General features: G+C 37.9%; 5 protein-coding genes across 11 annotated transcripts in view; 3 read left to right on the top strand and 2 right to left on the bottom strand.

Moving 5' to 3' along the window:
- Positions 1–19510, top strand: part of LOC130692649 (protein unc-119 homolog) — a 70847-nt gene extending 51337 nt beyond the window's left edge. The window contains exons 1-6 of one of the 3 annotated variants that reach the window (XM_057515788.2): positions 17667–17823; positions 18099–18288; positions 18370–18483; positions 18790–18901; positions 18964–19136; positions 19211–19510. In XM_057515788.2, the coding sequence (XP_057371771.1) occupies positions 18105–18288; positions 18370–18483; positions 18790–18901; positions 18964–19136; positions 19211–19356 (729 nt within the window). In that variant the 5' untranslated portion in view covers positions 17667–17823; positions 18099–18104 and the 3' untranslated portion in view covers positions 19357–19510. Of the gene's footprint in view, positions 1–17666; positions 17824–18081; positions 18289–18369; positions 18484–18789; positions 18902–18963; positions 19137–19210 lie in introns of those variants that run through there. The other 2 variants (XM_057515789.2, XM_057515790.1) reach the window with 2 other exon arrangements.
- On the top strand, positions 1402–7994 carry LOC130692655 (bifunctional heparan sulfate N-deacetylase/N-sulfotransferase-like). Of its 2 annotated transcripts, none has more exons than XM_057515795.2 (19): positions 1402–1551; positions 1943–2597; positions 3134–3340; positions 3513–3666; positions 3732–3830; positions 3891–4094; positions 4260–4463; positions 4572–4698; positions 4784–4899; positions 4962–5077; positions 5148–5217; positions 5304–5432; positions 5616–5798; positions 5866–6076; positions 6167–6303; positions 6362–6513; positions 6617–6793; positions 6869–6989; positions 7070–7994. In XM_057515795.2, exons 2-19 carry the CDS (start codon positions 2332–2334, stop codon positions 7205–7207), a joined length of 2811 nt encoding a protein of 936 aa, XP_057371778.1. In that variant the 5' UTR covers positions 1402–1551; positions 1943–2331; the 3' UTR covers positions 7208–7994. The 2 variants fall into 2 exon arrangements, with proteins under 2 accessions (XP_057371778.1, XP_059351703.1); XM_059495720.1 differs by having other exon boundaries at positions 1416–1551; positions 1986–2597.
- LOC130692647 (acyl-CoA Delta-9 desaturase-like) lies at positions 11525–15016 on the bottom strand. Its single transcript, XM_057515782.2, has 7 exons — positions 14804–15016; positions 13301–13605; positions 13100–13230; positions 12792–12997; positions 12573–12710; positions 12462–12509; positions 11525–12392 (listed from the first exon to the last, which is right to left on the bottom strand). The coding sequence occupies exons 1-7, from the start codon at positions 14812–14814 to the stop codon at positions 12062–12064; spliced, it is 1170 nt and encodes a 389-aa protein (XP_057371765.1). The 5' UTR covers positions 14815–15016; the 3' UTR covers positions 11525–12061.
- A 986-nt stretch (positions 19511–20496) lies between the features above and the next one.
- LOC130692645 (protein germ cell-less-like) lies at positions 20497–23739 on the top strand. Of its 4 annotated transcripts, none has more exons than XM_057515775.2 (13): positions 20497–20811; positions 20874–20898; positions 21051–21149; positions 21247–21259; positions 21333–21416; positions 21482–21633; positions 22255–22385; positions 22447–22616; positions 22734–22941; positions 23031–23137; positions 23230–23341; positions 23411–23501; positions 23563–23739. In XM_057515775.2, exons 1-13 carry the CDS (start codon positions 20663–20665, stop codon positions 23683–23685), a joined length of 1464 nt encoding a protein of 487 aa, XP_057371758.1. In that variant the 5' UTR covers positions 20497–20662; the 3' UTR covers positions 23686–23739. The 4 variants fall into 4 exon arrangements, with proteins under 4 accessions (XP_057371758.1, XP_057371757.1, XP_057371761.1 ...); XM_057515774.2 differs by having other exon boundaries at positions 20498–20811; positions 22447–22619; XM_057515778.2 differs by lacking the exons at positions 20497–20811; positions 20874–20898 and having other exon boundaries at positions 20958–21149; positions 22447–22619; positions 23563–23738.
- On the bottom strand, positions 23737–25252 carry LOC130692652 (histone H2A.V). Its single transcript, XM_057515793.2, has 5 exons — positions 25098–25252; positions 24876–24953; positions 24652–24765; positions 24200–24329; positions 23737–24137 (listed from the first exon to the last, which is right to left on the bottom strand). Exons 1-5 carry the CDS (start codon positions 25098–25100, stop codon positions 24064–24066), a joined length of 399 nt encoding a protein of 132 aa, XP_057371776.1. The 5' UTR covers positions 25101–25252; the 3' UTR covers positions 23737–24063.
- Positions 25253–25350: the final 98 nt, after the last annotated feature.

The following is a 25350-nucleotide window of genomic DNA, read 5'->3' as shown; positions in this document are numbered from 1 at the left end:
CATAAATTTCATAAAATTAGATAGCTCTTGATAAGAGCTATCGATTGATGCAAAATTTGTCAATTTTGACTGCTTATTTTTTTCATAAATAATTATTAAAGGATTTCATGATTTTAGAAAGGGGGGGGGATGTGTGAAAAAGACGAAACTTTGCATTGATTGTTTGACGCTTAATCTTCGTCAAAACAGGAAACCATTATAATACTTTTGTTCTTGGTGATTCCAGGAACAAGTTGTTCTAAACGTTTACTTTTAAGATGCTATATTTAACCCCAAAAATTACGTTTGAAAAAGTGGCTTTTGATAAACCATTATGGCGGCCATTTTTTTACCGTGCCAAGTTCAAATTTTAAAAAGTGTAAATTATTGTAAAAAATTTTAATTATAAGTACATATTTACATTTTGTTTGTGTCTAGAGAATTTCAATATTCCTTCTTAGATAGAAAATCTTAAAAATTAACTAAGGTAATTTAAACAAATTCATTTCATGGGTTCTCAATTAATTTACAATTTTAGGTGTGTTTTTCCACATATCCGCGTGGAAAACCACGTTTTATCGCGACTTCCGCGTGGAAAAACTCCAAGCAGACAATATTTTAAAAAAACAATTGACTAACGCCCTGCGCGTTTATCATTTACTCCATAAGAAAAAGTGCATCTGCAACTATGTACTACCAGAGTCATAGAAACCTGGTTGCTCCACGGTGTGTGTAAATGCTACAAGGGTTTGCGGGGACTTGTGGTCGAATTCTGGCAGTTTTATAGCGAACCTAGCGGTTTTGGTTGAGTACTACGCGGTCCCAACCAAATGGAATCAGTAGCCGTAGAACACCCCTCCAGCGTTTTGTACTTAGAGTAGTCGGATGGCCAAGTCAAGCGTGTCTTTCAAGCATGGCCTACTATAATAACGTCCTGTCAGCGCGCAATACTTCTTGCGCAAAAAAGTTAATTGACAGAGCCGTAATAGATATGATACTAAATACTACGGTTTCGGAACCTGGCTAGCACTAAATTTTCCCCCGATTACTCCGAGGTTTTCCGCGAAATTCAGCCATGCGCTTTCGATTCGAATTGAGTCGTTAACCAGGAAACAAACTTTTCTGCTACGTTCTTTTTTAAAAAACCTAGTGCCAATCAAGCCGCCATTTTTCAAGATGGTGATGGGTATATCAGGTTGCCAAAAAACTGATGGCTCAACAGGCTACCCGGGTCGCCCAAATGAACCCTTTTTGACAACGATCCATGGGTAACTCGGGTTTTCATGTTGGTTTCACCAGCACCCAACAGATCGTTCATAAAGCTACCCAATTGACGCGGGGCCAGGCTCTAGCATTTTTTTTTTATTGGGTTGCTGTTAACAAAAATAGTTGCGACCTTGATGATGGAAGTATACAGAATGTTTAATAACAGTAACAAGTACTAATCAAGTTTTTTCGAGTATTTTCGACGGTGTTCTGAGTGATTCACAAGTTTCTTATATTTGCGCACATCGCTGAGGAACAAAGCGTAGGTCGTTCTTATCATGGTTGACAGTAGACTATCGCTCAAACGTAAGTTCCATTATGCTAAATGACACACTTCATGATATTCTTAAACCTTAAATGTTATAACTGGTTCTTCCTTTCACGTTAGAGTTTGTTAAGGTTTTATCTGATAGCAACTGTATCCAAGTAAAATATGTTGTTTAAAACTTAAATATCTTCAGATTGTTCAATTGTTTGCTGCAATTGAAGACGAAAAGAAGAAGATGTAAAAAGTACACAATTAACATTCCCCTTTTGATATTCACAGTGGGCAGGTAGTTACAAAAAATCATGTTGATTCTTTAAGGGTAAATTTAGTTTACATCTAACAAGTTGAATTTGACTTCAGCAATAAAAATGTAGAAGTTTTTAATTCAAATATACATTGCTAGTATTTTTTAATTCTTTCTTATCGTAGAAAGTTGGATCTGCAACATCATCCAGTGATATTCATTATGCAGGAAATGTGCTACCCTAGCAGTGGGGAATGCTGATTGCAGGTGATATCAGCATCATTATGCAATACAGAGTGGTCACATTTACCATAGCAGCACAAAAAGTGGGAGTCAATTATCAAATGCAAAAAAGGGCAACAGTAATCCAAAAGTGCACCAACAGTGTTTCAAATTCATCAAAACGATAATGAAACTATTCGAGTAGCTAGCGATTGTATTTTTCTCATTTTTTCTATTTATTTTTTTATTATTATTTATTTGTTTACTGTTATATCGCAACCGCAGTCGTCCAGCTAAATTGCGAGCCCTCAAGTTTGGTTTCAGAGGCCGCTGTTCTCTGTATTAGTGCGTCATGAAAGAAGACTTTGATGTAGCTCTTCTTGAGGAAGAAAGCTCGTTTGACGATGCAAGAAGAAACAACCATATAAAAAGCTACGTTTTCACCAACTTCGACCTATTGTACAAGTGCCTAATGCGTCAGACATCAAGATTAGGTCGAAGTTGCATGTGTTTGGGCCGCTTGGCCCTTGTGCGTCGATGTGTGGTTTTCCTGTTCTTCCTGTGCCTCGTTTTCCTATTATATTCAGCTTATCATCTCTCTTCAGTTCGATTCAATATGTAAGTAGACATATTCAAAACCGTAAAGTAACCTCTGTAATAATAACAGTAAACTAAAGAATAAGATGAACACAATTTAATCCGGTTCTGTATTGGTTGCTATTTTGACCATCTGATTAGGATTATAATCCAAAAATACCATTGACTATCCCTTATGAACTAGGTTGGCTTCATGAAAAATCCAACACATTCATGGAAAACTGCTGATGTAATGGCGGAAATTTCCGTCATGGAATTTTTATTTATTTAGATTTTAAATGGTTCAAGTTTGTTTTCAAGTAATAGACTTCGTTATCCGTGTCTTTAGTTGACACCACCCATTTTGTAACTTGTAACAAGCCATTAGAGTCCGTAAAATTTCAAAAGAATACTTTTGGCCTTGTTAGTATAATTTATTGCTATGTCCAACTTGGTGTGTATTATTTGGGTGTTTGTTAAATGTGACCAAAATACTATGCAGTTACTAATAACATTGTCGTGCAACTTTATCCGCACCTTGTCTTTATGCCTTTGTCTTACTATCGTCCATCTAATAGTATCCTACGTGGACCCCGACTGGATCCATCAATCCATTGTTCGTCGACGAGGGAAAATGGTCTCCGCCTTGGTAGCGTAATGGGAAGTAGAAGCCATGCTTCTCCAGGTCGCCTTAGAATTGATGCCAAAGTTCTGCTTTTTGCGGAAACACAGTACTCACATCTCGGACGAGATATCGCTGAACTTTTGGTCCACAACCGCCTAAAGTAATCCAGATTTCATTTATTTGGTTAGATAGAATCTATCGTGTCTTTTATTCGTTTCCAAGCCGATTCTGTTGGCTTCAAAGAAATCTAAAAAAAAATTTTACGTGTCAAAAAAAAATACTTACGTTAAGGTTTTGTTGCCAACTGTATTTTCCTGCGTCAATTGTTTTAGGTACAAATTAGAAGTCGTAGGGAAATCGCTTCCAATCTTGACTAACGTTGATAAAGGAAAATATGGAGTGATCGTCTTTGAAAATATGGATCGTTATCTGACGATGGATAAATGGAACAGAGAGTTACTCGATAAATATTGTCGCCAGTATCAGGTAATTATTTTTAAGTGCACATATCTAATGAAATAAAATGCATTTTCCGAATTTTTCTATTTTAGGTTGGAATTATAGGATTTATGTCTCCCCGTGAAGAAAGTTTAATCGGGGCTCAACTTCGAGGCTTCCCTTTACACATCCATACAAATTTTAAGTTGAAGGTATAAGCTATTTCCGCCACTACTGTTACTTAAAATTTTCATATTTGCTTTGGTCTACAGGATGCCGAATTGAAAGCAGATTCTCCTGTGCTTCGGATAACCAGAGGTGGTGACGTTCTTTGGGGACCCTTGCCTGGGAATGATTGGACTGTGTTTTCCCCTAACCACTCTACATATGAACCATTGGAAATGGGCTCTATTCAAGCCCCAGAAGATAGTCCTGCTTACGGAGGGTTGTCCTCAAACGCCATCACAGTTATTCGGGTATAAAGCATTCGTACCAATCGCCAGTCATCGCCTTGAAACTACCAAAATCACTGAAGAAAATTCAAGCTTTTTGTCCTTCTAAATTTACGAGCAAAGAAATGCCAATTAGTTTTCTCTCCTTGATCTACGATATTTTATACAGCATTTGAACGTAAATTGCAGGACTGCGGAGAGTTTGATGGAATTCAACGCATCTTATTCGGATCGGGCTTAGACTTCTGGCTCCATCGTCTTCTCTTCCTAGATGCCATGTCCTTTTTATCGCATGGGCGATTGTCAACAAGCTTGCAACGCTATATTCAAGTTGACATAGACGATATCTTTGTCGGCCAAAAAGGCACACGTCTTACTCCTCGCGACGTCGAGGTAAGTCCACATTTCTTCCACCAACTAAAACGCAGCCATTTAAGGATTGCTGCGTAGTGTACGCAAGTCGACGCTTTACCTTTATCGCCTATGTTACGTTGATGACAGAGCATCATCGATACCCAGAATCGCATTCGAACGATTGTTCCTGGCTTTAGATTTAATATGGGATATTCCGGCAAGTTTTTTAACCATGGAACAGAAGAAGAAAACAAAGGAGATGAATATCTTTTACGTGAGTTTATTCAGTTGTTTGTTTGTCCAGGTAGCAGATAAAAAAAAAATTTTATTGTATTTTTTTTTATTATTATTTCAATCAGAACGCGCCAACGAGTTTACGTGGTTTGGGCATATGTGGAGCCACCAGCAACCACACTTATATGAAAACATTTCCTTATTGGAAGCAGATATGCTTCTTAATAAAAAATTTGCAATTGTAATCTGCTTTCTGCACTTAAAAATAAGTTCAGGTTGAAAAATTTTCAAACGTTTTCTTAGGAACATGGCATTCCAACAGACTCTGGTTATTCCGTATCTCCACATCATTTAGGTGTCTACCCTGTCCACGAAGCGCTATATGACATGTGGAAAAAACTTTGGAACATTCATGTCACGTAAATAACCATCTTTTTCAGATATTTATTTATCTGGTAACAAAATAGCTCCTTTGCATATTCAATTCAGGTCTACAGAGGAGTATCCGCACTTAAGACCCGCTCGGCTGCGCCGTGGATTTATCCATAGGGGGATCATGGTAACGATAAAATTCTCGACATTATTCTGTTTTAATTATTATTTGCCACCTTTTATCAAACGGAAAATGGTTCTCAATTAAATTAGGTGCTTCCAAGACAAACATGTGGACTCTATACCCACACCATTTTTATCGACAAGTATCCCGGTGGTCGCTCGACATTAGACAACAGCATTAAAGGAGGGGAGCTTTTCCAAACGATCGTCTTTAATAGGGTATAATGATGATATAGGAAACCACTTAGCGTCTAATCAATTTGTCCATGATTTTGGCTTCGTTTTAAAAATTTATAGATGCTTTGCATATGCTCCCAATATTTTGATATGGAACATAATATTTGTAATCATACTTTCCCTTTGACGTTATTAATTTACTTTAAAATTAATTACATATTGCAGATAAATATCTTTATGACTCACATGTCGAACTATGGGAATGACCGCCTAGCTTTATACACCTTTGAGGCAGCCACAAAATTTTTACAATGCTGGACCAACTTGCAGTTTCAAAGTATTTCTGCCCTTCAACTAGCTGAAAAATACTTTCGTATGTACCCTGAGGAATCTGAACCTGTGTGGGGGGTAATTAGAATCTCTGAAACATTTTCTTTGTTTTCCAAAAACGTATTCATTCGCATGTTTCTAACAGAACCCTTGCGACGATCAGCGCCACATGAAAATCTGGTCTCAAAACAAAACATGTGATCAGTTGCCCAGGTTTCTTGTGTTAGGTCCTCAAAAAACTGGCACGACAGCTCTGTATACCTTCCTTTCTATGCATCCTGCCATTGTCAGCAATTATCCCAGTCCTGAAACTTTTGAGGAAATCCAATTTTTTAATGGGAAAAACTATTATAAAGGTATCAATTGATTTTGATGTCTTAAGCTTTCTATTGTACTTATATACATGATTTTATCGATTTTTTTTTTGTCAATGATGCCCCGCGTAGGACTGGATTGGTACATGAACTTCTTTCCTGTACCCAAAAATTCAACATCAAAATTTCTTTTTGAGAAGAGTGCAACATATTTCGATGGCGAGTTGGTCCCGCGACGGGTACACGCTCTCTTACCGAAAGCAAAGCTGGTAAGAGTAAAATTTCATTTTCAATTAAAGAAAGATCACAGCGTTTTCCGTCTTGTAGGTCATCATCATAATATCACCTGCCAAAAGAGCTTATAGTTGGTATCAGCATATGAGATCTCATGGTGATCCAACAGCGCTTAACCATACTTTCTATCAAGTGCTCACTGCTGGGGATGCACAACCCAAAGCTTTACGAGATCTTCGATTTAGGTACTAATATCATAGCATTTGACTTTGTGTTAGGCCAACGTTAGCTAATGCAAAATTTCCCGTGTGTTAAGTTTATTTGAAATGAATTGTTTTTATATCCTAGGTGTCTCAGTCCAGGAATGTATGCGCACCATTTGGATCGTTGGTTGCTCTATTTTCCTCCACAACAGATTTCTGTTATCGATGGTGAGCAAGTTCGGTTAGATCCTGTCACTTCAATGAGCAAATTACAGCATTTTCTAAAAATCCGGCCAATCTTCGACTACTCATTACATCTTAGGTACGGAGATTCAACAATAAAGCAAAACATAACGCTTTCATGATTTTAATATGGGATGAAATAATTACTATTTAGATATGATGCGCGCAAAGGCTTCTTTTGTCAAGTAGTGAATGGTGACCACACCAAGTGTTTAGGTCGGAGTAAAGGACGTCACTATCCTACAATGGATTCACAATCTGCCAAATATCTTCAGGTATTTTAAGTCAAGTTACGTCGCTATATCGCAGTAATGGAATCTATAATGAAACACCTTTTATATTTGATGTTTTACAGTCCTTTTACATGACACACAACATAGCGTTGGAAAAATTGCTCAAACGTCTTGGTTATCCAATTCCACTCTGGTTGGAAGAGGATTTGAGTGATCGTCCCGTTAATAACCAAGCCGTCGAGATGTCAAATTCTCTCTGAGAAATGATGAGCCCAGCATTTCTTTATGCGTGCATGAAGTTCAAAAGTGACGTTTTCTTACCGAAATTCCTCATGTTGAATTTGTGTTCATGCGGTTATCGTAAAGGAAAGAGATTCAAAGGGTCAAATTCACATAGCTTAATCGACCAATTCGACGTCAAGGGCTTTATTTCAATAATTGTTATTCAAAAAGTGCAAATTTCAAACGAGACGTCGATATCCAGTAGCCAGAATGGTCTTTTCGTTTCGTTTGTTCGCTCCAGTTTGTTAAAATCTACGTTGTCTCTGCGATCGAATCAATAGTTTGCTGTATTTATTGAATTTATGGTCTTTCCATCGTCATTTCAACAGACGGGACAAAATTGTCATGCAGTACCGTATTTTAAATAAAAACAGCAAACGCATCGGTGCATGTGTTTCAATCCTCTATTCCGTGCTTGTCTTTATGTGCTCACGCGTCTCTTTCGATTGCTTTCTTTTTAATCCGATTTTGCATAACCACATAGCAGTTAAACATGTCGCAGCTATAAACAATTTCAATTGAGGAATTATAATGATTTCAATTGTTGTGACAAATCTGTTTCCTGTACAGTTTTCTAGAAAACATGACAAATGTTCCCAACCCATGAAACTGACTCTTTTTTTCTGAAGTTGCGATATAAACATATCCTGTGCTGCCGAAAAAAGCTTCTTTTTGGATGATGGAAGAAAATTCCTGCAATCCGCTACTCAGAAATTTTATTGCTAAAATTCCCGTTTTGTGTTAACACGTATGTTTAACAAAATTTTAAAAACGGAGGGAGTGGGGGAGATGAAAGAAAACTTACTACCAAGTGCAACGTGCAACGTATAACGGATAAGGTTCACCTATGTTTGACAATAAATTTTGTTTAACACCGTACACTTTTCCCTGAAGACATTTTAAAGTTTCGCAATGTTCTAGTAATCCTCCGCTATGTGTTTAGTAGACCTTTCGAGTAAAACACGTGCGGTTGAAGAATTGTTCTGCATGAAGTAAACACTATGGAGTAACGCGAGGAAGCACAAGCATGGACGAAGGCCATGGCAGTCCATTCACATCCTCTACCATACGTAATTGTAGAATGTAATTACAGATGGGCATTTTCAAGGACATTTGAATTCTCAATCCACACTGATTATCTTCTACTTGGTCTACCATTTTTAATGGAAAACTTTTTTTAATTATTATTATTCTTTAAGTTATTCGCTTGACAAGGCCATTTCGGATAAGTTCATCGTAGTGGAACGTGGTATTCTTCAAATTTAGATAGAACTCCCTAAATTAGGTGCTGTGAAGGATACTTGTTCCATCGCGACTGTGGTTAGCGACAGTAGTGGTTCACCGATGCAATAGACTCGAGTGGAAAACACCCATTACGTCCTTGAAAATGCATAATTTCGTATTGATTGAATGATAAGGACATCAGCTTGATATCTTCGAATCCAAACAAACCATCAGAGAAACTTAAGTTTCAATCACTAAGACATTCGTGTTATCGTCACGCCAGAGTATTTTTCACTATTCTGCAACAAGTTCGGCTTAACCGGTTTCGCACTGCATACTGAACGTACTCTGTTCAATATAGGATAATCCCGTCTAATTTCAATAATCCAAGGGTCACGCGAAGTATGCGAGAAATAAGCAAGCCGTGCTAACCAAAAGTGTAACATAAACCGTTTCGGCCATAATGCGTGTGTATTGTTCACTTTTTACTGTTGGTGTCGATGGATACGCGAGGTACATGCAGCCTGGGGTTTGTTGTAACTTGTACGAGACCTAATTGGAGTAAGCCTACGAGTTACTTCATAGTGCCGTTTAGCTGCTAGTTTCATAGGCGAAAAATTCGATAACTGCTGTGTTACATCTTTTTCCTAGCTTTACAGCCAACCGTTAGAAGGCTTGGTTACAGTTATATACCCATGTTTACATTAAGGCAAAAACGGAGAGAAAAATAGTAAAATAGTTATTTTCTCGATTATAACCCACTAGCATTTGTTAGCTTTTGTCAGTTATTCGTACAAAACACGTTGACTAGTGCACGTTAAAATTCATGACGGCATACTCTTTATTCGTCGATTTGTGTTCCAATTTGCATTTTTATTAAATGCCTTTAGTTATCTAAAAATTATTTTATTACTATTTTTTACTTTGATATATTTATAAAATTGATTCTGTAATCAGATTTTATCCGAATTCAAGAAAGATTTGTCGATTTAGGAGCGGTAGTGCCATTGAAAAAAACTGGTGAAAGGGAAGGCGAGATGGTTCACAACTAACGTCGCACCATTGTTCTACGTGTTTCAGATAGCATGATTTTTTTTTTACGAAATCGGGCAAAGTAATTCGTCTCATTTTATTTTCTTCAACTTCGATTTCGTAAATTCTTTTTAAAGTAGAAACTCCTTTTTCCGTAACCAGTTCTCCGCAAGCTAAGCAGTTCTAATTTGATACACGAAGAAACCAGATTTAAAAACAGGAATTGTAGAAAACCTGACAGTGGGCATCATTTGGTAGTACTGAGGTGCGCAATATTTAGGTCTTTTTTTTTTGTTTGTTTTTATCGCCACTTTTGTTTTCCAATTCTTCTTATGGTACAAAGCGTTTTGGTTATACATGTGCACATAACGATAAAAGTAAACAATTCCCGTGGCATCGACAGTGTCTTCAATTGGTATTGTCAAATTCAAATCGATGTTCGGCCAACAGAATTCGAATACCTGTTTTCCTTGACGTGGATGAAAGAAAAAGAAACACATCAGTAGTTGAAGAATTTTAGAACCAAGGGTACATAAAAATTTTAAGAAAGAATTGCAATCCAAAGCAAATCATCTAAAATAGATCTGTTTAATCGATGTCCAGCAAGCACAGCCAAAAAAGGTAGTGGAACGAATTGCACAATGGTTCGTCAAACTACTTTTTCGCGGCTTCGAACTGTGTGTATTAATAACGTCATGAGCACCGCAGACTCAATTTAGTGTTCCAGAAACTTACTTACGGTTTGCGGAAAATGGGGCTAGTAGGCCCGAGTATTTAGGTAAAGTTTTAGCTGTAACAGATGTGAGCTAGACTGAAACGTTAACTTAACCAGCGTTATTGAACACTACCTGTATGTTATCTGATATGACTGACGTTATTGACGGACTGCGTTAATCACAGTATAGATAGCTATCCGAATGGTAATAATTTTGTTTTTCTTACGTTATTATTGGTATAGAAACTACACGGAAGCTGAGGTTTTCCATTCAATTTTGTTTGATTCGCCAGCAATATGATTGAAGGTTTCCTCGTATTCCACTTGAGGGCATTTAATCAAGGCACGTGTCCTCCTGCTATGGAGAATTTCAGAAATCTGTTGGTTGCAGACTTTGGACTACTTGCTTCTAGTCTGTAGCTACTGCATTATTTTTGAAAAAAGCCAGCTAGGCAATGTCACGCACCACAAATACCAAATAGTTTATCGCAATGCCACCCAAATTACAACTGAATACTCAGTAGAAAATGTGCGTATGCTGAATATAAACTTTCAGACACGAGCCCCAACGCGGAAGTTCAATGTGCAAGATTATACTGTTCCATATTTTAAAAAACTTTTTCCGTCACAAAAACAGTTTATAAAAGAGGCCACAGATATTGCAGTTTGTGATATCTAAGGCGTTGGTGATTAAAACCGCCAAACTCAAGTTCTTTTTAATCCGACTTAAACTAACCCTAGAGCCCCACAACCTTTAAAATCGGGGCGACGTGATAGTGTTTGGTACGCTGCACACGTTTGGTTCCACCAGCAGTTTCGCAACATCGAAGGAAAAAGTGATTGAACAGCCATTTAGAGTCCGCACGCTACAGCAACTTTTCCTTTGCAAAACAGGAAATGTATCTGTCATACCTTTGCTGGGTAATCAATCAAGGAAAGTTATCGCACAGCACATTTGGTAGCTAATAGAAAGATCGGCTCCACTATGCACACCCTCTAGTTCACCTTTGGAAAAGGATGTTGTTTTATTCTGATGTTGCTATAGGGCACTCCTTTCCTTCGATGTCCGTTTACATAAACACCAAAAAGAGGTCAAACCGGTGAAACGGGCACCTACTACAGGACAAGCTTTCTCTTGCCCTGCGTCCTTTTTGGATCACATTTCAAAACGTTCGCGATCTTTAGACCATGAATTCTTTTTGAATTCACTCATGTCGCCTGTGGCTACTTTTCTGTCTTCGCCAAAAAGGACATGAAATACTTTTATATGTCCAAGACGGAATTTACTAGGTCGAAAGCGAAAGGGAATAATATTATGGAGAAATTGACATGAAATTAATTGTATTTTCTTGTGTTCACAGATTCACTTTTTATCCAGTGTGCGTCACCCTGACAAATGAGCACGAGGATTCAATTATATAGAGTTTGGTGATGGACAAGAAGTAAGATGAAAGGAATTGTAGGGTAAACACAAATAGAACTTGGATTTTACGCGAGTCTTTATTCCGAAAAATTGCAAAAAAAAAAAAAAGCTTTGAATAAGGTTTGCGATCTATTTGGAAATAAAACCTGTGACATACAAACAGTTGAGTTTTTTTTTTCTCTTCTTCTAGAGCAAATTACAAGTAAAAGTTACGTTCCAATCGATGGAAAATTTGTATCTTTTTTGTTTAGACCTTTGAGCAGTGCAGCTTTAGTATCCGTGAAGGTAAAGATTCAATATTTCTAAACAAACTTTGGAGAGCTAGTCGAAACAGACCCTAATTCTCCATCGTTCCAAAAATAGGCATAAAGCACCTACTAAGAACCAACAAGTGAGCGCCAAGTGATGAGGAAAAGAAAAAAAAAAACCAATTTCCCGCTAATTTTTCGTGTCTTCGGGAATAATTTCACAAAACGCTTGCTCTTCTTTAATATCATCCTCTGTAAATTGGCTATCTTCTAAAGCATAGGGATGAGAACCATCTCCTGTGCGATGAACACGACTGCGAACAATCCTTTCTGGCACACTTTTGAGGTCATAAGCCAGACCAAGCCAAGCAAAGAAATCAATTGCAGCTGTAGTCATGTTCATGCTGTAATTTCCCAGTTCCGCTGCTTTGTAGTCCCATGGGAAGACGTGATGATAGTTGTGCCAACCTTCACCTGAGGTGAGGAAGGCCACTACTCGATTTTCGGCAGGATTGATTCCTCTATGTAATAAAGGAAAGCCAACATTAATGGTGCACAGTAGTAGTAATCTTTTTGGCGAGTAGACTCACTTGTCGTACGGATGATTACCCCAAATGTGGGCTGCACTGTTTACCAGCCTAGATGTAAGATTTGAATTAGAGTTACAAGAAGTTTAAATGATTTCTTATCAATTGACGTACCAGGTGACGTTGAGCGTGAACACATAACGAAAGATCGAGGCGACGAAAAAGGCCGTTTTGAACGACTCGCCCCAATAGTACCAGGGCACAAGTGCTGGCATGGTGAAACAGAGGGTCAAGACCAATGGAATGTAATACCTTTGCGATAAAAAAAAAATTGTCACGATCATTTAACAACCGCCATTAAGTAATTCAGGCCAGGCCAAGACAAGTACTTACTTTCGCTGGAAAACGACGACGGGATCTTGCAAGAGGTCGCTCACGTCGACAGTTTTTCCACGTCGAATGACTTCGGGATGTTTTTTGCACAAAAGCCAGCCGACATGAGCAAAAAAGAAACCACGGCGAGCGTTATGTGGGTCAGCATCAGTTTCGCTAAATTTATGATGAACACGATGGTCTCTGCTCCACTCGTAAATATCATTCTTTAGCGTCAACCATAAACGCAAATACATACACAGGAGGAGAAGAAAAAAAAAAAACATGTTAACACTTGGGAGGTTTTCTTTCGTTTCCTTCATCCTTACCTGAACAGCAATTGTTTGAGCAATAGCAGCAAAGATACGCAGCGGCAGTTTTGCTTTGTAACAACGGTGAGCCCAAAGTCTGTGAGCTCCACCCGTAATGCCAAAACCACCAAACAAAAACAAGAAGAACGCTACATCGCCAAACACGATACATTAACTAGTTAACGTAATTTCTAAATGATGTTATTATTCAACACTTACACCAAGCAAGAGTTGACGGTTTGGCTGCCGTGAAACAGAGATAGAATCCGTACAAGGCAGCAGCATGAAGATAGATAAAAATCAATACATTTCGCCAAACGATTTGCATAGGGGGATCCTTGGCAACCGAATCTTCTTGACTTTTGGAATGCGAGCCGTTCCTAGTTTCAGGCGTGACCATACGGCTGGAATTGGTTTTGCGGAGAGTCGACCGCTGTTGCTTGAAGTCATTGTCCTCCTCTTCGACGCCAAGAATCGAGCCAACTAAGTCTGCACTAGGAGAAGGTCCCATACCGTGCAAAATCCTAAAACATAGGACGGAATTCGCACTTAATATTGCGTACGTTTCTTCTTCATTTCACTCAACCCAATAAGGATGTAACTGAAAAATGCAACGTAACAAATGAACTGTACTTTGCAAGCGACGTTCATCTGAAAAGTGCAACAAGCAACAACGGAAGACCAATTCAAGTAAAGGCGAATGGGTACGTGATATTGTTATCGAAGCCCAGCAAAGTTAAACGCTCCTTTGGTGGCCTGTGTTCACCTTTTGACCTTACTGATACAAGAGAATGGATGCTAGTTTTATTACCCCGTTTACATTGCCATCCCTATGTCTACGGTGAAACATGCCCGAGTTCAATAATGTACTGTGGGGCATCCCGTTCAATGCCTTCCAGGGACACTAAAATTCACCAACTTGTGTGCTAAAGTGTCTTAATGTGTTTGTGAGCCGTTGCAAAGCAAACACCCGACAGGCCTTTGAGAGAGGCTAGAAAAGAGGTCATCGTAAATGTGATATCTTTTGCATGGCAGTAAGCCCGACGTGCAAGGAAGGACAGACATTTGAAAAGGCAACTGCTGGCATTGAAGTCTCTGTAAAGAGAATTTCAAAGTGTGCTGAATTTTTTATGATTACACGTCCTCTTGTGGCCGTTTTGCTTAATTCGTCATGACATCTCGGTTTAGCACCTCGTTTTTCTTCCACCAACAGTCGGTTCGAGTTGAATCAACTTGGTTACATCTGAAAAAAATTTCTCAACGATTGACTTTAATACTTTCTTTAACGCTTTCCATTGACCACCCGCCATCTGGAAACAAAAAGGAAAATCGCCAGAAGCAGTCTCGTATTGAGTCCAGTGGGACACCTGAATATGTTCGTCTCGTCTGTTGCCTCCTTCGTCTCTTTTCGTTTCGTCCCCCTTCTTCCAGGTATGCCCTAACGGTAAATTCGGCTGTACGCGGCGCGCCCTCTGGACACGAGAAACGCAGAGAAGAGAAATAGAGAAAACCGACCCCCTTTTTCCTCCCACTAAACCACAAAACTTGGATCCCAAAAGAGTGAGGTCAATCAACTCTATTCTTAGTTCTGTTCTTTAGCCAGTAAACTTGAATTAATACGGAAATAAAATACTTCTACTGTCAACGAACGTTGGCCTACAAAACCATTTCTGACAATGCACATGTTTGACAAGATGGCACAAACAAAAAGCCTGTACTTACATGTCAGTCATTGTAGAGTAGTTACTGGTTGTCCTTGACTTGATCAGTTCAGTTTGTTTAGCTTAAACAAGTGATAGTTGCTGGTGATGACTAGTGTCACCAGCCAACAGTAGTTGTCTTAATCCTTGAAAAGTTTACAGCTGCCTGTGAACAGACTACCGTCAGCCGCGATGGAGTGAGGAAGACTGAGCAGGGAAAAGCAAGTCCAGAGGTGCCTAGAACACCAAACCAAGGCACGGGCATTTGCAAGTCCCAGCTGGAGATGTGGGAACTTCTAGTAACCGGTTCTCTGCAGACGAAACTGGGCCTCAAGCGTATACGTGCCACAAACGAACTTCTCTGATTGGTTCCCAGTCGCAGTCCCGGTTCCTCTACGCCCGTGTAAGAGGGCAATATATCCCTTTGGTTTTTCTTTTCTTCTTTTCCAGTATGACGCAGGGAGAGTAATATAAGTAACAGAACTAGTGGATCGTGCAGTACGTGAAACAAGTTATATAAAACAAAATACGTACACATTACCGGACAGCTGTTCATATATTGATATACAGCAACCGCTAATACAACAACTTAAATGTCTTGATTTGTCCAATCTTCAGAAGACAGGAAATTTCAAATCAAGATTGAAGCCAAAATACAACTAAAATTAAATCAAGCAATAGAAAGTGAAGACACATTTGTATGTCCGTATATCAGGTAAACTTGCCACTACCATACAAACGATACCGGTTATCATCGAGTAAACTCGCTCCAATGGTATTTGTACACGTGGCTGACTGAAAACGTGTAACGATTCACGTTGCGCCACCTTTATAAAAAAAGAAAATCGTGTCACTACGAGGCCACCTGCATGCAGTTCTACATTTGCCTTCTATGCAGACGTATTTCCAGAAAAAAGAATGCTGAGCAAAACTATGAAGTTGTTCTACGTTGTTCAACGTTGGAGGAAGCGAAGGAAATCGTAGTCATACAACTAGTCAAATCAAAACTTGCAAGTGACTCAAGTTTTAAGCTGTTATTAGGGTGTTCCCGCCGCTTACTTTGGGAATATTGATAGCAAGACAAAGGGAAAGCTAATGAAAACAACCATACCCGTTAGACCATGCAACCGATGCCGAGAAAGTTCCTTTGGCTTTCCACTTCTTCAGCTTTCAACTACTTCATTTGGATCCAACATTCTTTCTTTTTTTTTTATAGATTTCTTATTTTTCATTCTCTTCAGCCAGAATTTGAAATAGTTGGAATTTTTGCCGTAAGAAAGCAGCACTAGACGATTTCATTTAAAAGCAGCAATACTCGGCCAAGTCTACTGTAAAAAAGTAAATTTTAGGCGATGTTTAAAATATAAGACAAGCTTTTCCTTCTTAAGTTTTACCGATATTTTAAGAAAGTAAGTAAAAAAATTAATGGAACTTGGCCAAAACGTATAAAATAATATTTATAATGCATACGAATGTAAACCTTTGCATTGCATTGAAACAAGCACATTCACTGAACAACGAAATTTATAGAGGAGCTTTTGTGGCGATTTATCTAGAAATCAAGTACGACTTGCGAAAAGGCAATGACACGACTACACAAAGGCAGGCCTTTTTGAGTCTTTATTCAGCTATCGTGGAAATTCTAGTGAGGTAAAACATGCTTAATGTAGTGTTTTCCCTGGGGATTTCCTCTAAGTGAAGCTTAAGTTAGACTTTTAGTTAGGGAAAAAGGAAACAGGAGGCTATTTCCACAGGCCGGTAGGTATGGCCGTAAGCTACATGAAATTCCTGAAAATATCATTCACCCTTTAGACGATTCGCATTGTTAAACTTATGTTTGATAAACAGGATGAAAGAAGTATAGAACAATAAGTTTCATACATCTTTCCTCGCGTAAATTTTGTTTCCTTCTTTCCATTTGAATTTTTTTGCCTTTCAGGCTAACGGCTTATATTCAGGCCAAGCTTACAGATTCAGGGAAATGTCAGTCACTTATTGGTTAGTTGTCATTGACCTTCAAGGGAATAGTCTTCGTCGGATTCCATGGCAAACAGGGAAAATGTCAAAAAGATACTACCCTTTTCAATGTTTTGCTACCAGTTACGGGAAAAAGGTAAATTATTTGGAAATTGGTCATGGAAAACTTCATAGAGAAGTATGACGTGTGTCAGATTTGCGAAAAAAGAAAACAACAATGAATTAGAAGATTCCTGGTAACGTTCTCATTGGATCACCCTCGCAGGATACACTGCATCAAATCGTGGAGTGATTATGACAGACAGGGTGCACAATCGATAATTATTCACAAATTGAGGCATATATAGTTCTTTCTAAGAAATTAATACTATTGAACTACAATCAACATAGATTTCTAAGAGCGTTATGTTCCCCGTTGAAGAAACATCCTAAACTTTTTGACCTTCCGTGAAGAATTCAATTAAAATTTTTTTCTACAATAAACCTCGAGTTGGATTCCCCCTCCCTCTTTTGTTGCAAGTTCTTTACCTAAGATAACGGAATACGTTGCTCATGTCTGGCCTCCGTATTGTCCATATTTGAGGATTGGCCCATAAAATCCCTCGAAGCTATAACGTGAACGACAATTGAAAAAACAAAACGAAAAACTTTGTATAACCGATAGCCTGACAGAAATAGGAAATCAAGGTGCAGTGCCTAATAATTTTATTTAACATGTTTAATAAACACGGTGCTGCAATTGTTATTAGATGAATAGAAAAGATTTCGTTTCTAAAATATAACTGTCCGCAGCCTCTACTATGAAATGGAGCTGAAAATGATGACCATTAGCTATACTGCAGGGAGTGCAGGCCAACAAAGGTATGGAGATTTAGTTTTCGTTTACTGTAACGATACGCAAGTCGAATTTGCCCGGGCTTTGCCACGATTATACCTGTTAAGTGTGTCGCTGTAGTCAGCTCAGCAGCAGTCATGCTGTAGTCATAGAAACAGCTGAAACGTCAACAATATCTTCGCTTCTTATTAGAAATCCGTCGATGTACTAAGACCGTGAGACGGGAACAGGTAAATATTTTATTTTATTTTATTGGCTTTTATTTTATTGGAGCTCTCGACCCATTACATGAGTTTGTATTGCAATATTAGACAAGTTTTATAACGTTATCCCATTTAGGCCAAGAATTCAGTCTGGAAAAAGTGAGCAGTTTGAGATATGAAACTAGCTTGATTACTATGTATTTAATTCCTAATAAATAGATACATTAATTCCCACACATGCTTTAGAAGGCCATAACCGTACAAGCTTCTTATAACTTTATTTAGCTGTTGTTTGTCTCCAGGGAGAAATGAGCACTGTTCACGATTCAGTTGGACCCCATGCAAATGTAGGATTATCTACCAATAGTGATGATGGTGATACATTAGGTGCTACTTCAGTATCAGACAAAAAACAAGAATCATCTTCAGAACCTCAATTTGCCAGCAACATCACACCTGAAGATGTTTTAAAATTGAAAAGGATAACTGATGGTAAAGCAGAATAATTACATTTTCCTTCTCTCATCTGGGTATCATCCTTATTAAATTCTTTCTCATCTTCTGTACATGCAGGTTACCTTTGCCAACCTGATGCCAATGTGTATGATATCGATTTCACCAGATTTTGCATCCGAGACTTAGAGAGTGGAACTGTTCTGTTTGAAATTGCAAAACCACTGCCTCCTGGTATGTATCACTGTTTTGTTTTCTTTAACACATGGCTAACATACACATATGCAATATGCTGTTTCAGGCCAACATTGCTTTGTCTTATTTTAAACTTTTCGTTGTGACATTTAGTTATTATGAGCATTTGGGCCATTCTTCATCTTACAATGCTTTTTGTTTGAATACTGGAAATCCAAGGATGCAAATAGTTTTTTTTTTGTGTGTGTGTGTCGAAATGTGATAGAGATAACAAAAAATATGGCCTGAGATTATCAATATGCTGTGTAATGAGATAATGTATTTAACATTTTTTCGGCTACAAAGAACTATGCGACAGTCCGCCAGGGGATACAAATGAATTGGATCCGAACGCCGGTCGGTTTGTGCGATATCAATTTACCCCACATTTTTTGAAGCTTCGCACTGTGGGGGCAACGTAAGTTCATTTTTTTGCTATCGAGAACGCCAAATCAAGTATTAATTTATATCTTCGTGCAGGGTTGAATTCGTGGTTGGTGAAAAACCTGTAAATAACTTCAGAATGATTGAGCGTCATTTTTTTCGAGACCGTCTTTTAAAAACTTTCGATTTCGAATTTGGATTTTGCATTCCTCACAGTAAAAATACGTGCGAACATATTTATGATTTTCCGGCGTTATCATCGGAAGCAAGTAAGTCTCGAACATTATTTTTGCATTTAAATATTCACTGATTTGTCCCCCTTTAACTACGCTGCCTTATTTAGTGGAAGAGATGATCAATCATCCGTTTGAGACTCGATCGGATTCATTTTATTTCGTCGAGAATCGGCTGATCATGCACAATAAAGCTGACTACGCCTACAATGGGGGAACAATTCAAAGTAACACGCATAACGATGATTCCAAATGAAATTAACGAATTATTATTAATTAATGAAAAATATAAGTATACGTTCGTCATTCCCCTAAAAGGTCTTGCTGAAATGGCAAATTTATTTTACGGTGTGAATCTTTCGCTGTCATACGATCAATACAGATGTTCACTCGTTGGACCTCAAAATTAATTTGTGTTGTTATTGGTAATTCTTTGAGCGCACATGCATTGCAAGTCAACCTCAGATGACCAAGAAATCTAGCATTCTAAAGGTCTGTGTAGTTGTGCTACGATAAGATCGATTACCTTGTTACGTTGTGCTATAGTTTTACGTAAATTTTCATTTTCAAATAAAGCATAACGAATGTACGTGTAGCGTTTCGTTTTTTCAGTGTGCCACAGGTGCTGTTGCTGTTATATATAGCGTATTACATATTAACCTTCGGCAGACGAGGAGGAAATCATTCGTTATGTGTGCAGAACGAGATAACTACGCTGTAGAGAAGGTTGGAGTAAAATGTGTCAGGTATGGCAAATTGGCAAACAAAGCATAGGGAAAACAGCCACACTTTTCTGCAGTGCACTGTAACTACATACTGTATCAGTACAATAAATAAAATGACAAGACACATTAACGCCTTGTTAAGTATCCTTAAAGGTAGGCTTCTATTGTCGTTGTGATTGTAATTAAATTAGGCTCTCTGTCGTCTACGTTTTCGAATTAAGATATCACTCAGTACGGTAGGTGGAGTTTTATTGAAATTTGGTTGTTTTATCATTTTAACATATGTTATTCTTGAAGCTCTACAGTAACATGCAGTAGGCCCTATTAAACCCGTTTGTTTTGCCAGACCTTCAACAAAGTATCTGTTTGGATCAGGCATTTTTTGCGGATCCATTCTGACAGGTAAGGCTCAATTATTTTAATAGAATATACGGGTAGTGTGGCAAACGTCCTAAGTTGCTCCTCTAACAGGCCAATGAATAATCCTAATACATTTCCTGACCTAATTCCTAACCTAACATTCGACAAGAGTCATAGAGTTTTCAAATCCATGACTCTGTCACTCTTATAATCAGATTCGGCTTTCGACAGAAGCATCCTTTCCGGAAAATCTGGCTTCACAGCTTCCATGCCTCCCAGGCTCCGCCTACTCTGAAACATAAATAAATATAGCTAGAATCCCTGTCGAACGTATATAGGTGGTGTAGATTGTGTTTGTTTCAAAGAAACGGTAGATCGTCGTCTTGCAGAGAGATTTTCCAAAATTCTAATAAAAACCATTAAAGTTGTATAAAATCCGACTCAGACTTGGATTAATTGTTAAACCAGTCTTTCAAAATGGGGCTGGCTCAAAGTGCATGCACCTACGTTTTGGATAATACGAGGAATTACCGGAGGAAGCGAAGGCGTCATTCAGGTGGATGGCAATTGAGTTATACCGAAGAAGATGATAGTGACAGTGATTCCAAAGTGTATGCAAGCAAAAGGTATAATGCTCTGTGTACATAAATTCTGTTATTGTCAGTTAAAGTTAAGTATTTCGATATAGGATGCGCCTGATGACCACATCTCAGGTATAGTATATTGTTGTCCATAGCTATTAGAAAAAGTGTCCTATGGTAATCTGAAATGATCACTTTTTTATTTGCAATCTTAATCATTTACACAATGTTTGACTTAATATATTTATAACATAATACTTTGTATGATTGTCTGTGTTTGCCAGTACATCTACAAAGCACTTTTTCAAGAAGGTAAAAACCATGATGTTACTCTTGTTATATTTGAAAAAGAATGGAATCTCCATAAGATCTATCTCTGCCAGGTATGGTTGTGTGTTTCAAATTATTCGTGAACAAGTCTTAAATTTGAAATGTTGTATAAATCCTTAGCTCAACCAATATTTTGATCTTTATTTACAGAGCCCATATTTTGGTATGTAGATGATACAATTTTTATCAGCAATGCTTTACATGCTAATAAAATATCAAATTGCATCATCTGGTAGCCAGCATGTTTTCAGGATCTTGGAAGGAATCAGACCAGAGTGTCATTCAAATTGAAATACTAGATTCCAATATAAACTTTGACTGTGAGTATGTTGTTATTGGAAGTCAGTATGAAACAGCACAGTAACTCTCTAAAACCCTGTTTTAGCATTGAATACTGTATTGGGTTCTCTTTATCAAGACGAGCTCATAATTCAGCCCTCTGAAGTAGTTTCAATATTGGCTACAGCGGCACTTTTGCAGCTTGATGCAATTATTTCAAAATGCTGTGAAGTAATGACTCAAACGGTGAATATAAAGGTATTACAAATATAGGTTTTCGAATGTTTATTCTGAAAAAAAAAATATTTTGGAAAAAATAATTGTTGTTATATTGACCAGTAACTATAAATGCCTTGGCAAGAGCTTGAAAAATTCCCCTTAATGTAATTGTAGTTTTATTGCATAGCTGCGTATGAAATCTTTTTCGTAGTGTTTTTCGCAATGTAAAAGTAAAGTTCCCAGACAAAATAAGATTGAATTGTCTTTACAACAAATTTAGCGCCAACGTTTCCTGTTCCTGTTTCAATCGTTCAAAAACTTTCTGTAAAGTACTTGTTCACATCCAAACATCGTGTTGAGCTACGTAGAGGTTGGCCATTATTATGGTAGAAAACAAGTTTTCTACCATAGAAAATTTTTACACTGGAAACTGTATGAGAGTGGCGAAATACTGTGGTAATTGACTGGAACCCTGCTTACCATTAACTACCTGCAGAATTAAGTTGCGTTACTAACTTACGTTGTGATTCTTTGTAAATCAAATAAGTTGCGTTACTAACTTACGTTGTAATTCTCTGTAAATCAAAATGACCATCTTACCAAACTGCTGTAAAAGGAAAATGATTTCTCCATATGCTATTAAGCTTTTAATTTTGTTAGACTGTTATTAGATACTATGAATCTTCGAAAAGTTATGGCGTTTCCGCTGTTGAAAAGGCATGCCTTGAATGGTTTTTGGTGAACCTGCTATGCTATGTTCCTGAAACACCAGATCGCTTACGCGAAATCAGGTAAATTCTATAAAAATGTATATACTACCAATGACGTAACCAATTGAAATGATGGAAATAGTATTGATCTAATGGAGTTGTTGGTGACATCCCAGAATCTCTGTGTAGTCCAGACAGAATTTTCTCTCTATGTGTTACTTAAGTTCTGGCTATATCTTAAATTCCACCCTAATTGGGAAGGATCTGCCCAAGACGGAATTTCATGTGCCCATAACTATTTCAAGGAGCAAGGTTGTATGTATATTTTTCTTAATATTTTTAAACACTTATACGTGTATTATTATTATTACTCTAAACCGGTATTTAAGAAGCCAAAGGAAGATGACGAAATTTTTATTTGCTTTGTAGCCGAATCAGATTTAGAGTTCCTTTTAAGGGACGTTGGAAGCCCTTACTTGAAAGCCTTCCGTGGACTTCGGCTTGCGTCTTTGATTGGGCATCCACAAGACGTTGACATGATACTGGGCGATCGCATTATACCAGCATCCCTCCTTCTCCCCGTCTTTCGCATGCAGTGGTATCGTATGCTGCAAACGGACCAAGGATACGATAAAGGGTACATGAACTTAAAATTTCCGTTTTCGTGTTGCCACTCTTAAATTACTGCTAAATTTTCCTGCACGAATTTTTTTTTTTGCTCTTCAGGCCTTGTAATCTCACTGAGATTGAATTTAATCAACATAGTCTAAGATGCGGACGAGTACTTGGTGCCAGTAGACACCAAATGTGGCGATGGACTGGATTTCACTTTGGTAATTGTTATAACAATCAACATTTGTTATCTACGAAATTCGTATTCTATTGCTATCCTTTTTGTTCAAATTTGTTTTGCGTTTGACGGTAGGATTGGATTTGGTTTTGACGTATGAACGTGGTTCTTTAAAACTGCGTAGAAATCATCGGACGGAAAATGAAATGGCGCTTAGTCAACAAACACGTCGAAATTTAATGTTTAGGTTTCTACAAGCGATGGAAAGGAAAATGAGTTTAATTTACACTTTAATCTTATTTTGTTTTTGAGGTAGATTGACGATTTACGGGCTGGACGAACAAAGAATGGTTCGGTATACTCAAAGCACTGGTATACAATCGACGACTTTGGGGAAAAACGAAGAAGTGAATAAGAAATTTTAATCAGGATTTATGTTGTCACATACTCTTATGTTTTGTATCGCAGATATGCCTTATAACATTGGAAAAGGAAGAACTTCCGCTTTTCTTATCGGCTAATTTTCTGGTAGCAACACCTTTAACGCCAGGCGCTTCAGAAACCGAAGATAAACTTGGCCTCACTGTATAATGAAAAAAAATTTGAAACGTGATTTATTTTTAAACGACTTTTCATACAATGTTTAAAAAAGCGACATTGTATTTCTATTTCTTTTTTTTTTGAGTTCTCTTAACAATACGAAGGGTGAAATACGAGCGAATCGATGACAATTTTAAGATGAAATTAAATGAAGTGGTCCATTGTAGGAGAAGCAAAATGCAGTCTGAAAAAAGGTCTGGGATGGCCTGTTGAGATACGACAAACAGGGAAGAGAAACCAAAACAAAGAAAATTGTAGTCGCGTCAATACAAAGAGCACATTCTTATTTTTTTCCGATGAGGTCACGGGCGAAACTTGCTTTCATTCAATGCCGATAATCAGGATGATCAATCATCATTACAGCTAACTTTATGGTTTTGGATTTCCTGGGGTAGGCCCCCCTTTCTTACCAATAAGGGACTTGTGAATGTGAGGAATGACACCTAAAACAAAAAAAAACAATCAAGTTTTGCAATTTTAACCAATTTTCTATGCCATCTTATACCTCCTCCTGCAATGGTTGCTTTGATTAAACTGTCCAACTCTTCGTCACCACGAATTGCTAGCTGAAGATGGCGAGGAGTGATACGTTTAACTTTAAGGTCTTTCGATGCGTTTCCCGCCAACTCCAACACCTAAATATCAAACACTTTTAAAATCTATTAACTACTAATATCCCCTGCTAAGCAAGGAATAATAATAATAACTAATTTTCTTTAACTTAGCAATAACTTTGTTATTCTTAGCAACTACCAAGTAATTTCCGTTAGAAAAATAAAAATTCAAATACTATGGAGGAGGGCAAAAGTGGGCGGAGTCTACAACACTTTTGTGTTTAGACGACATACTATAAAATGGCGGGAAAGCCTACACAAGGAGACGCCGAACTGTGCCGTTTTCGAAATACAGCAATTACATTACACCAAATAAAATGACATTAAATTTGAGAGTGCTTACCTCAGCTGTCAAGTATTCCAAAATTGCGGCACTGTAAACAGCAGCCGTTGCACCGACTCGACCATGGCTTGTTGTCCTGTTCTTAAGATGCCGGTGAATACGACCAACAGGAAACTTGATAACAACAAAAAATAAAATACATAAATGGCATTTAATAACCAATACTAGGAATAAACAGCAAATGAAAAACATGAAATTCAAATATCAAGTTTGAAATTGCAAACCTGAAGTCCAGCCCTAGCCGACCTAGAGACAGCTTTAGCTTTGGCTTTCCCCGAATCCTTACCAGCTTTACCTCCAGCCTAAAAACGCGAAAAAAACCGATAAACTGAGTGAATTTCGCATTCAAACTTTGGCAGACGGCTCAACACACAATAAAGAATACAAATATGCATGAAATAGATGTCGATGACAATTAATCGAAATGAAAACTTTGGATACAATACCATAATGTTTTAGGTCACTATCTAGAATCTTTCGAGAATCGGCTGACTCAAGCTCAAGTCTCTAACAGACGCTACAACAAATGCTACCCTGTTCCTATAAATATATAAATAATGGTACTGAGAAAGCCTCTTAGATACTAGCAAGCCTGCACAACTTCTAGCTGTCTGTTCTGGCCACCAGGAGTAGTACTTGTCACCTAGCGCCACAGTTATCATAATGCCGAAACAAAATTATTTTTCAATTTGAATATTC

This window comes from Daphnia carinata, chromosome 6 (genome assembly GCF_022539665.2).
Source record: "Daphnia carinata strain CSIRO-1 chromosome 6, CSIRO_AGI_Dcar_HiC_V3, whole genome shotgun sequence".
Taxonomy (NCBI): domain Eukaryota; kingdom Metazoa; phylum Arthropoda; class Branchiopoda; order Diplostraca; family Daphniidae; genus Daphnia; species Daphnia carinata.
This window is presented reverse-complemented; position numbering and strand designations above follow the sequence as displayed.